The sequence below is a fragment of the Gallus gallus genome, chromosome 1 (genome assembly GCF_016699485.2).
Source record: "Gallus gallus isolate bGalGal1 chromosome 1, bGalGal1.mat.broiler.GRCg7b, whole genome shotgun sequence".
Classification (NCBI taxonomy): domain Eukaryota; kingdom Metazoa; phylum Chordata; class Aves; order Galliformes; family Phasianidae; genus Gallus; species Gallus gallus.
Genome location: NC_052532.1, coordinates 110,424,702 through 110,437,207, shown reverse-complemented (window position 1 = coordinate 110,437,207; position 12,506 = coordinate 110,424,702). Strand labels below are relative to the sequence as shown.

Genomic DNA, 12,506 nt, shown 5'->3' with positions numbered 1-12,506 from the left:
TGCTGCATGGGTAGGGACACCTCCAACTGTAATATAATATTTTCCCCTCCTGCTGTCCTAACCAGTATCCTTAACGCACTGCAACAACACTATCTCCAGGGTTAACAGATCACTCTTGGAAAATACCAACCTCCTAACTCATTTTACAGGAAGCTTTTCAGTGCTGCAAGGGGTAAAAGTCTTCAAAAGTAACAGTGCCACCCTCATCACATGGAAAGAAAGAACATGGATCAGCTTTCTGTGACAAAGCCCTCTTACTCTGCATGTACTTGGAACATTGGGTTATTTTCCTTCTTGGTTGATTTCATTATGTTGCAGGCTGAATGAACATGTTCAGTAAGTGGCTTCACACCCATCTGATGTCTGCATCATGACAAAGATATTGCCAAGAAGTTCAAATTTTGCAATTTAATCATATGATTTAATCACTGTGCATGCCTTAACTACTTCAAGTAAGTTAGTGTGTTAAAGAAAAAGAAGTGGTACTTAGTGCTGTAATTCTTCTGGAAATGATTCTTCAAAAAGTCTTGCTCAGTTAATTGTTCCAGCATCTCAAAGCAAGGCCTAAATAATTACTTAATCAGATTAATGAATAGTAGATGGGTTTTAAGTTTGAAATACATTCGTTTCCTCAGCTTCCATTTCATTTAAGCCAGCACTTAAAAAAAAAAAAGGTTAAAATAAAATAAAAATGTGAAAGAGTGAACAAAGTAATTGCTTTGAATGCTTTTCTGTCTGGTGACAGAAACGCCTCGGCTGCACTGCACAGACTGAAACAGATCTCCTTCAAAGAACAGTCATGATAGAGGCTCTGCATAGACACTGACATTTCAAGCAGCATCAGCTTAATTCAGAAAGAAATGTTACTCCAACAGAATCTCATTCTGGTGAGATAAATGAAGGGTCAGGTCCTCCATCTAGATCAGTCCTCTAGTTTTTTTGTCTTATTCTTTATATCAAACAACACCTTCCTTGTTAATTCTTTACGCACAAGTTTAAACTTCAATGGGGAACTAGCAAAATCGCGTGGGTGGCAAGAAATATTAACGTTCTCATGCAATTCAGATGCAATTTGGTATTTCAGGTCTGATTTTAGGACTTCTCCCCCAGCCTCAGCTTTTGTACAGATATTTGTCAGAATCAGAAACCCCACAGGGACTCCGTGGGAGTAAACTGTGCAAAGCCAGAGATGCAAGCAAGCTGTCTTGGCAGGAACAACCACCTTCAATCGGCTCTCGTGTCAGAAGCAAAACTGGTAGAAAATGACTGATTTTGAAAAAAAAAACAAACCAACATTTCTAGGAGGTCTGACCTCAGGGTCATTCCTGCTGCTATTGCTCAGACCCCATAAGCTGGTCACACCTATTGGATTTTGAGTTTTTTGAACAAGGAGATATCACAAGGATCACCCTTGCACACTGTAGAGCACCAGCCAGCATGCTGCCCTCCTTCAGCCCTACAAGAGACCTGCTGCTGCTTAGCAGCACAAAGGCGCAGAGCCCCAGTCCCTCCAGATTCATCCTGTCCTCCAGGCTAGGGCACAGAATATGACTGCTGCTGGTGCTTTTGCAGAGCAGTCATCTGTAGAGTGGAACATTCATGCAAAGCTGAGAGGGAGGATAGAGTCAGCGTATCAGTGTCATTTAAAGGAAGGAAAGTATGGAATAAGCTTGCTTTGCACAATTTATTTCCTATTTTTGAAATAATAACTATTACAAAGGAGATGGAGGAAACCACAGTGGAAGTTTGTCAGAAACACGCAGACTGCCCTGGTTAAGATCCATGAGAAAACTCAAGAAGGCAAGTATTTCATGATAGTTTCACTTCTGAACAAAATCCTCCCCTACATCAGTTGTATCAACCAAAACACATCCCCTGCTTGCTCATCTCAAGCCACCACAGAACACCACTTGCTCATCTCAAGCCACCACACCAGCAGCCTTCCACCAGCTCTCAAACATTGGTCACACATACTGAGTTTAACTCTTGCACTACACACGGCTTATAGTGACCAGTCCGGGAGATGATTGAGCTTTCCAACACAGAAGACATCCATCACAGTGTTATAGCTCAAACTCAACCTTCCACAGTCCAGCCACAGCACCATAGCAGGAAGGAAGAGCATCTAGGACCAGGATAGGAATCCCAGCTGGCATTCACTTCCCACTCTCTACAAGAAACCAAAGATTTGCACTAAGTATCAGGAAGGGGCTGGTAAATTAAGCAGGGCTTGATCATGAGGCAAGAGCACAGAAAGTCGGCTCTGTTACTAGATTTAGAGAACAAGCACACAAGCTTGTGGGTCTAGCAGGTTCCCCACATCTGGGGCCTCACTTACCCCAAGCAGCACCATTTCACCAAAAATAATAGGCAGCACTTTCTCCCTTCCCACACAGGGCTGGCTCTGAGAAGATGACTACCTTGGCTAAACCACTACTTTCACCACTAGCAGCATCTCCAAAGCATGATGGGGAGAAGCTACTACTCACATTTTTGTGTTCCCTAAGCTACAAGGCACTGAGATGATAGGGAGAGGAAGCCCCCCCCCCCCCCCCCCCGCCCCTCAAAAAAACCATTTGTTTTATCCTCACTCTATATTTTTTTTTAATCTCTCTGAGAAAGCATCTGATCTAACAGCCTCCTCAAAGAAGCTCTTTCAACCAGTATTTCTCTTACAGCTTATTATATAGAACCGTGTTTTGCTGGTAGATACGCCAATGGGGGTCATGTTTGGTAGTGTCTGAGATACAGTGTTCACGCCTCATCAATACAACACCCTCTATGTTTCACCACCTGCTCTGATTTCCACTGGCTACAGAGCAAGAATTCCCAACATCAGACTGAAAGCTCAGAAACTGTAACAGCATAGCTAATGACTCACACCCATCCCACCTGTGAAAATAAATTCTTGCTACTGTACACAGAACATAAGAAGAAAGATTGAACCACTGAAAACTAAGCAGTAGAAAATACCTTATTCCTATCTGAAGAAATACTTATGGCAACAAACAATAGAATGCCTTTCACTCTTTTGCTTTTGTAGAGACAAAAGGAGCACCCGGTGAAGTCAGTGACGTGGAAGGATTCCTAAAGGCCAAACCTAAAAAAATGAAACGGTAAGCTATGTTTTTTCTTGTGTTGCAAAACAGCTGAAGTTTGTAGGCAGAGGGAATTTCTTTTAATTGAAAAAAGAAAATAATCCCAGGAGCAAATTACAGCTACACATATGCCATTAACTTCGCCCACATAAGAACATGAGAGGGAAGTGTGGGTCTTGTACTTGTGACTGAAACTCATCTCATCATGACCACCAAGAAAGCTTAGATCTACAGACAGGACTTGCACCCCACACCAAGACAAGATGGCAAATCGAGCCAGGAATGATAAGCCATCCAGTTGTGTATCCAGGTTCTCTTCAAAAATGGGGGAGTTATTTTCTCTGGCATAAATTACGCTCCATTTCACACCTATGATTTCTGCTCTAGCATTCTGACAAAGTACTCAGAATTTCTATTTCTCTCACTTTACTAGGGAGACTGTCTGGATGTTTGCTTGCTTGCTGATTACATCTCTACACAGAGGTAAATATACTATAATACATGTCTAAGAGTTGTGGAAATATTTACACATGAATACACAAACACTTATGATAACGATTCACTAAGAGCAAAACAAACAAGTGTGTGCTGTGTTTTGCTTTGAATTTATTTCATCACAGTCCAAGGCTTACAAGTGCAGGCAATAACTTTGAGATAAACCATAACTGAAATAAGGGTTTTTGAGGTTTAGCTGTTTCTGGCCCACACATCTCCACCTGTAAAAATGATCTTGGCCATATCCTTAAAACACTCCTCTATTTCCATAAAATTAAGGATGGGTTGGAATCTCATTCTTTGCAATCTTGACCGCCTTGTATCCCTTTTTAAGTTAACTTAGAAATTCAGGAATGTAATGAGTCTACAGGAGCAACCAGGTAAGGAAATGGACCACAGCCCAGAATCCCTCTCTTTCCCTGAGCTTTTGCACATTTGCTGACAAGTTCTAGCACAGTTTGGCTTCTGGAATTACATAGACTAGATATCACAGTCTTTCCTATGAAAGGAGTATGTGCTGATAAGAGTTTTCTACAAGCTGCAGGGACCGCTTCCTGTAATTTCTTCTTTTGAAGACGAAGTTCAGCAATATTAAGAGCTCTACATAGAGTCAAGATTTCTCCATTTATCTGAAGGTGTCTCATTCTTACATGCAAAACACACATTTCATGAAAAGTCTATTGCAACTAAAGATGAGCACACCTGCAAGCATTTTGAGCTTTGACTCATTTTTGCCCCTGTAAATAAGGAAGTTCAAGTTCAATATTTCCAAATGAGCAACTGGGATTGCAAATAACCTCCTGCCCCCTCCAATTGTTTTGGCACACATGTGAGACAAGATCTACAAGAAACCATGCAACGTTTGTTACCTTGCCAGGGTAATAATTCAGTTTGAACTCATAGACATTCAGGAACACAAAAACTTTCCCATCACCACATGGCTAACATCACGAGTAATGGGTTAAGTAGAGAAACATTCTGAAGCTTTCTTCATTTAATATCAGCAACACAGCAGTATTATCAGTGTGAGGAGGGAAGAGAGAGAGAGAGAGAGAGAGAGAGAGAGAGAGAGAGAGAGAGAGAGAGAGAGAGAGAGAGAGAAGAGCTTTCCATCCACCAGACCCTTTTCCACAAGGCACAAACTGGGGATCTCTTACTAGGACCACACCTTCCTTCAGTACAACCAATTACCTCATATCATCTCCAGGAGCGGGAAGAGAGAACAACAAGAAAGCCCAGTCCGTATGAGCATCTCTGCACCACAGTGTTGTGGAAGTAACAGTACTTATTCATTATAGAAATCACACAAGTTGGTTAGATTATCACTCTAATTCACTTTGATCATCTCAGCATTTTGGTCACGGTTTTTTTGTTTGTTTGTTTGCTTGCTTTTCCCAGATTTAAAACAAGTTTTAAAAAGAACAAAAACATAAAACAAGCCCAAGCCACACGTTATGCTTGAGTCTTCTACCTACAGGTACAAGCTGTGTGCCAGAAAGCATTTTTGCCCAAAACCCCACACAAAGCTTCACAGGTAGATCAGATGAGCACTGCTCACTATACTCCACAAACCCCAGCAGCAGGCTTCCAGCAGCCTTGATATTTACCTCAGAAGAGCTTCAGTCTCTGGACTGGTGAACTCCCTGCATCCATGTCTTCTGCTGTGGTGAGGTTCTTGACAAGAAGCTTAACAAAATGCCATCTAACCAGTAGCATCTACCTCCTTCTCAAGGCTAGCTTTCATATTCAGTTCACATCCAAACCTGCTCTTCCTATCTGCCAAAGATTTTGTAGACCTGTAGGCTCTGTTAATCAGTTCATTAGAGCCAAATTTCAGACACCTGTTCTTGCCCACAAGCAACTCCACCTGAGCCACCTTTTACAGCTTCTTGCTGCCCTGATTTCATCAGCTGGAAGAGCAGGGCAAGGTGGGTTGGAGCCCTCGTGTGTTCCTACCCTCTCTGGAAGCCTTATGAGGCGTGCACTCTGCATCACACAGGAAAGGAAGAGTTATGCTAGGCTTATGTATGCTGACCACTGCTGTTCTCGGTATTCAAAAAGAGGCTGAAGAGACAAAAGGAAAGCTGATGTACTTCCAAAGCTGGTATCAAATTTAGAAGTGATCAAAGTCTGGAGATAGATAAGAGAAGCTTTTCAGAGCTAAGGCTGCTCTCTTTCTCACCCTTTCCCTCCTTCAGCCCTTCCAGGTGTGCTGGGTACAACCAACATAGTACTGGGGGAAGCTGCTAACCACAGGGCTGAGGCAACCCCCTTAGGGCACACAGTGTAAGGTTTGCTCTAGCAGAAAGTGTGCAGTGGGTGCTGGACTTTATTAAAAATAAAATATTATGGCCATTATTTGGATATTCGGGGGACTGACTTTTTACTCACGTAGCTAGTGATAGGACAAGGAGGGATGTATTTAAACTGATAGAAGGAAGATTTAGGTTAGATGTTAGGAGGAAATTCTTCATTGAGAGGGCAGTGAGGTGCTGGCACAGCAGCCCAGAGAAGCTGTGGTGCTCCATTCCTGGAGGCACTCAAGGCCGGGTTGGATGGGGCCCTGGGCAGCCTGAGCTGGTGGGGTTGGAAATAGGTGATCCTTAAGGTCCCTTCAACCCGAGCCATCCTGTGATGATATGATATTACTGTAATTTGGGTTCCAGTTGAGGACCTCATCAACGACTTGATGCAATCGAAAAACAATTGAGCTTTCTGCACAACAAGGGGAATCTCTTTGCAATGACGAATAGAAGTAGCTCTGGGGATATGCATTTTTACCAGCTGGAGGTTTAAATTGTTGGTGAAAGAGGACTGGGATTTTCAGCTGAAAAATCTGCAAACCTAAGGAAAGCATATGTTGAGTGAAAAAGATTTAATGGAAGACACTTATCCCTGCCATTTAGCAATCTGAATGATAGTTTTCCTCCTGCTTTTATATCTGTCTCAGTGTACATACTCTAAAAATAAGCAGGCCTCAAAACAGAAGCAGATAAACATAAAAACAGAGGCCTGAGTGTGTAACCAGCAAAGCTGTGGCTGGTATCAGCGACTTGAAGAGGGAACTGGGACTCATTTTAATCTTTAGCCCAATATATGCACCAATCTGGTGTGATTACAGGTCTTGAACACAGGAATGGCAACAGTGCCACCAAGAACATTTATTTCTGTGTTTAGTCTGATTAATTACCCCTTATGCTTCACAGAATTTTGGCCATGAAAGCAGATTGAGCTGTTTCACAGTGAGATTTACATTTTATTCCTGCCACAATCCCAAACTCATGCTGTCTGGCTGGGAGCAGGACACCGTCAGAAAGGGGAAAGAGAGGCAGTAGCAACGCAAGGAAGCCAAGTTATAGGAAATCCAGTGTTCCTAGCATGTGATGAGAAAGTTGTCTGTCTGTATTACAGGTCACCCAGATGTGACATGCCATGCATCTGTGGGAGAAACTGTTGTGTTGCCTTGCACCAGCACCTTTCCTGAAGAGCTGAACATTTCCCACTCGAAGCTCTACTGGCAGAAAGGGGATGACTTAGTGCACTTCTTTCACAAAGGGCACGACGATCTGGAGAGTCAGGATGAGCAATACCATGGCAGAACCAGTCTTTTTTTAAATGAGGTGAAGCATGGCAACTTTTCCTTAAAGCTCTCCAATGTCCAGCTACAGGATAAAGCTGTGTATAGTTGCATCTACAGCCAGGCTGGGCATCAAACAAAGAAATCTCAAATTAAGCTCAGTGTATCAGGTAAGAATCTTTTCTTAGGTCAGAGGGAAGGAGCTGGGGGCAGCATTTCTTGCTGACAAGCCACATACAAACAGCTCCAACAATTGGTTTGGCTGAGCTCAATTTTTAAAGCAAATCTTCACTCAGTTGCTCTCTATTCCTTGCTTTTCTTGGGGGAAAAAAAAATGTAAAGGGAATTGAATAAAGCATCTTTGAAATGCATTGGCACAGTATGTCTGCAGAAGTAGCAGGACTCCCAAGGTCACGCTGCCTGGCTCCTCCTCCTCCCTAGATTCTTTAATGATTAACGAGCTCTCCCAGACTTCTAAGCATTTGGTTACTGAAGGCACTGTACTGCCCAGGATCCATCTTGTCCGCAGATAAATGCAAAGTTTATTTCATTATTTGTTCTTGCATCTGTGAAGCAGGTTGCTGGCAATCCCAAGTCCAGGTTCCATATGACAAGATGGTTGCTAATTACCTTTTTCCTGGTCTGGAAGGCCTGGATCTGATCACAAGGCTGGACTCGGACCATGAGAATATTATTTCTCTTTCCTAGGAAAGCAACCAAGACCATAACGCGTGCTTGAATAATGCCAAGCAACTCAAGCAACTGAGCTAACATGCTTGCCTTGCCTACAAGTGTAGCCAGCGGAATGGTGGGGTATTTGGTTTAACCAGCTGACTGACTAAAAAAACAAACTAAGAAAGGGGATAAAAATCAAAACAAATCCTTGTTTGTTAAGGTTACTTGAAGAGGTACTTGAAAAAGGAAGAGCTGGAAACTTTCATTGCAGTCAACCACATGTTTCATTCAGCTTGAAATAAAGACTTGGTTTCAAGCAATATGAACCCTTTAATATCCTTGTTTTAAAGCACTTAATTCCCAAGAGATAAACGTTCTAGAAATGTAAAGTGAAATGCTTATGGTCAGCAAACTTAAATGTGCTGCAGCTTTCAAAATTAATAATTTATTTTTATTTTATTTTATTTATTTACTTGAAAATGCAGAACCAAACCGTTTTCATCAATTCATTTTTGGGAGCTGTAAAGCATCTTTTCCTCTGATTTAATTTTGTGACCAAACAGAAGCTTTTGTTTGACAAACGTTCTTTCCCAGAAGAAATAATAACCCTTAAATTGATTATTGGTACCTATTTCCTAAGCTAAAACAAATAACTTTGACTATTGTGGGTTGTTTTCCCAGATTCACCTAGCACTGAGGAGGAACATCAGTCTTCCGGTAAGGCAATAATCCTTTACCTGCTAAGTGCCTAAGCGGTCAGCTTTAATCAAATTAATTGAATTGAATTATTTTAATTTGAATTTGAGAGATTGATAAGCTGTGCTGAATAGAGAAAGCCCAAGACACATCTAGGAAAACACAAACTTAGGTACAGCTGTTTGAAAAGGGGAAAACATCTTCACCACTAACACAGAGAGAGACCACAGAAAGAAGCATACTGAAGTGCCAGTGGTCTCCAGTCCGTAAAGTCATAATGTTGAGTTGGAAGGGACCCTTAAAGGCCATTTGACCCAACTCCCCTGCAATGAACAGTGACACCTACAGCTACATCAGGTTGCTCAGAGATCTGTCCAGCCTGACCTTGAATGTCCCCACAGACAGGGCATCCACCACCTCTCTGGGCAGAGATTTTAGACCTAAGATAACTCATCTTGCAGGCTTAGACGTCTTTAAAGGGTATGAAAATGCATCATACACCTTCAGTGGCATAGCACTACAGAAGAACATTGTAAAGGCAGATAGAACAGGAGCTTGAATATCTCTGGCTGTCACCTTCCATAGGAAATACGGTATCATCATGGGGCAAACCAAATCGCGCACCTTAACCACCTGAAGACTTCTATACTGATAAGATTGTAGGAGTTTGGGGAAAGGACAAGAGCCTAACTTCTGAAATGTAACATTTTGAAAAAGAATATTTCCTTTAGGCAACAATTTGTTTTTTGTTTTTTTTTTTTTGAGAAAAATGTCAGGCACAGTTTTCATTATTGTTATTATCAGCTATTTCTTAAGAAAAGGGAAATGTTCTGTTTTGTACCAGTTGCTATTTTGGAAGGGACTTAGCAATGTTAAATGAGCTGCTGAAAGCAAAGAGGCTGTATGCAGAAACAGCCTTCACATTGTGCAGTCATTATAACCAGATGAGCAGAGTTTTTTATTGGTTTTTTTTTGTTTGTTTGTTTGTTTTTAACAAAGCAGAAATACTGTTGATCTGCTTCGCCACTGCTTCATTTCTTTTCATCTGTTTGCTGGGTTGATTTTTTTTCCTAATTATTTTAAAGAGCCTGATTTTACTGTCACTTCACTGCCACCATTTCTTGGGAGTGTCCTTCTGGCTCAATAAAAAACTTATTTAAAGTTTGTTTTAGAAACAAATGAAAGTGCACAAGCCTGGCAGAGGTCAGAAGACCCGTGAGACTTTCTCTGTAACCCTACATCTACATCAAGGTGTTACTGACAGCTCCAGACATCAACTTGTTTTATATACACCATACTCCTAAAGAATGGAGGGAAGAAAATCATATCCACGCTAACAGCCGTGACACACTGGAAGCCTGGAGGAGCTGAGATACCACAGCAAAAGGAGCAGCCTAAAAATTGGTGTAGAAAACAACATACAGCCTCATCTTTGCAAAGAAGGGCTTCGATCTAAACAGCAACAGGGAAAAAAGTCTGTACTACTTTAGTCAGGGGTTCAAAATCTGCTCTCTTTGCTTGTGGACTACCTTCAGCATGGGCCACAGGTACCAGCTGTGGCAGGGCTGCTCTGGGTCATGTGCCAAACCACATCATTGCTTATGCACCCATTGTGCGACACGGTGCTACTGCTGTCTGTGCATCCATGGCCTTGGCTTTTTATTATTCACTGCCTTGATGCATGGACTCTCAATCAAAATGCCTATCTCCAGCTCCCACTTTGAAGAATTATAATTTATTTCATAGCCTTTTTGTTGCTGTTCTATCAGGATTCTAAACAAGTATTCCCAGCCATCTAGAAATGGAAGTCATATTGATTGATGCTGAGTGGCTGCAGCACTTTTAGAAAAGACAAAACATTATTTGTCACAGCACCTCGAAGCAGGCTTTTCTGGACGGTACAAACACTCACACACATGGCCTCAAGTTGCAATTTCATATTGCAATTTCAAGTTGCAATATATTCTCAGCAAGAGCAGTGAGGCAGTGGCACAGGCTGCCCAGGAAGGTGGTGGAGTCACCGTCCCTGGAGGTGTTCCAGAGCCGTGTGGATGTGGCACTGAGGGACGTGGGCAGTGGGGAAATAACAGTGGTAGGCGGACGGTTGAACTGGAAGATCTTGTAGGTCTTTTCCAACCTTGGTGATTCTACAATTCTGTGAAAGATTAAAATTTTGAAAACAAGCCAAAATCCACAGGATTTTATTTATTGACAGTTTTCCAGGAGGACATTTATATAAAATATATTCCACAAAATCCAAAAGCGTTCCTTTTCAAGTCACTGGTTACATGCAGACCTTCTCTTTTTTAACCTTCTAGGACATGCTCAGATTTCCTTGAGAAGTTCTGGTGATGCACCACATCTGGATGTACTTCTGCTCTCTTTTCATCTCCTGGTGGCACTAGGGGTTTGTCACCTGTACCTGGGGAAGCTGACCTTCTCCTTGGATGCTGTCCTCGATAACAGAGCCTCACTAGGGAGAACAGCTCTGTAAGGTTGGCATGACAATTGCTCCAGAGCCACATGAAATATACACCATCATCTGAACATCTACCCAGCACTAGGTGCCTATGTCTTCTATTTTGGTGTTCCAGAAACCCAAATGCAGCTGAACTCATAGCTTGCTTTTCATTTGTTCCTGGAGCCTTGAGTTAGTGCAGCTAGTACGAAGTTATTATTCTGAATGCTGTGACTCTGATTTAATGACAAGATTAAAAGGCTCATGGAGCTACAAGGTCACACATTGACGGACCCTTGTGAGATCTTTCACCTAAGAACTCATCCGCTGTCCTCCAGGAGAACTGAAAGCGGGAGAAAAGACGACTACTTTCTGTCGGATAAAAAGTGGAAGTAGGAAGAAGCTCACGCTGTGAAACATAAGGATGGAAATCTTGTGAAACTTGAGCCTGTGGAACTTGAGTTTCTGTTTTAGTGCCAAGTGTCATGGTCTGTCATCACAAGTATTTTTTCCAAAAGAAATGGCCTATTTCTTCATCAGACGGGTGAAGCTGACAGAGATGACGGTGAAAGTTCAGAGAATATCAGTGCAGAAGAAGGAAGTGACGCAGTATAACAAAACATTTCCTGATAAACCAAAGGCTCTAGAAGGCCGAATTCAGCATTTTCTTTCTGCCATGAAGCACAGAAAAGTAGAAGTGGCCATCATATAAAAGCTCTGTTTGTAGCCTGGAACTGTGCAAGAAGGAATTCTTACTGTGACAACGTTCCTAGCTTAAAAACGGTACCTTCTGGAAGAATTTTTAGAATCTGGTCAAAATGATTTTAACAGTTAACCATGCAAAGGAAATGAGTTCTTAAAAAGTCCAATCCAGATATTATAAGACATCCTGTGTAAACTAAGATTGAAAGGATCCTGTAAAGGACTATTATCAGGAAATGGCTAAGCTTTGTTTCAGGCCAGAACTGCAGCAACAGCACTATTGCAGAACTGAGATGTATCTGGTGAACCGCTCACCCTGTCCTGCAAGGAGTGCGATGCAGTCATCGTGGCAGACAGAGGAAAGTGACTGAGAAGAACGCACACTGAGTCATTTGGGTTTGGAACAGTTCACCCTCTTTCCAAAGGAAAGATAGGATTGTTTTTGCAAGAAAAGAAACAGAATAAAATAGGGCTTTAAATGGTATCCATTGAGGTAAAGGAGACTGTTAGCTTTAACCTTCTTCAGCAAAAGGCTATCTATGGTGGGGAAGCGAGACAAAATCCCACTCAAAGCTGCAGGAAAGCTCAGTTGGTATTTCAACTGCCCTGGGTACAGAGCAGCTTCGTCTACCACCTCCGGTCCCACTTCAGGAAAATATCTGAATATGAGAATTGTACATACTGTGATCTTCCCTTTGGTGTCCTACCCTCCAGAGGGTTGTTTCAGATTCTGTGTATTTTTCAAAATGAAAACTGATTAAAAATAAAAACAAAAGTGCTAAAAAAAAAACTGCTAAAAGCCATG

The 12,506-nt window shown here is 42.0% G+C and overlaps 1 protein-coding gene across 3 annotated transcripts in view; it reads left to right on the top strand.

The window, feature by feature from the left end:
- Nucleotides 1-12,506, top strand: part of VTCN1L (V-set domain containing T cell activation inhibitor 1-like) — a 30,064-nt gene extending 17,558 nt beyond the window's left edge. For all 3 annotated transcript variants that reach the window (XR_006932550.1, XM_416760.8, XM_046906000.1), the window contains 5 exons: nt 3,044-3,116; nt 3,532-3,581; nt 7,005-7,340; nt 8,527-8,562; nt 10,860-12,506. Coding sequence is in view for 2 of the 3 variants with exons in the window: in XM_416760.8 (XP_416760.4) it covers nt 3,109-3,116; nt 3,532-3,581; nt 7,005-7,340; nt 8,527-8,562; nt 10,860-11,035 (606 nt within the window). In the remaining variant the exon portion in view is untranslated. The remainder of the gene's footprint in view (nt 1-3,043; nt 3,117-3,531; nt 3,582-7,004; nt 7,341-8,526; nt 8,563-10,859) is intronic.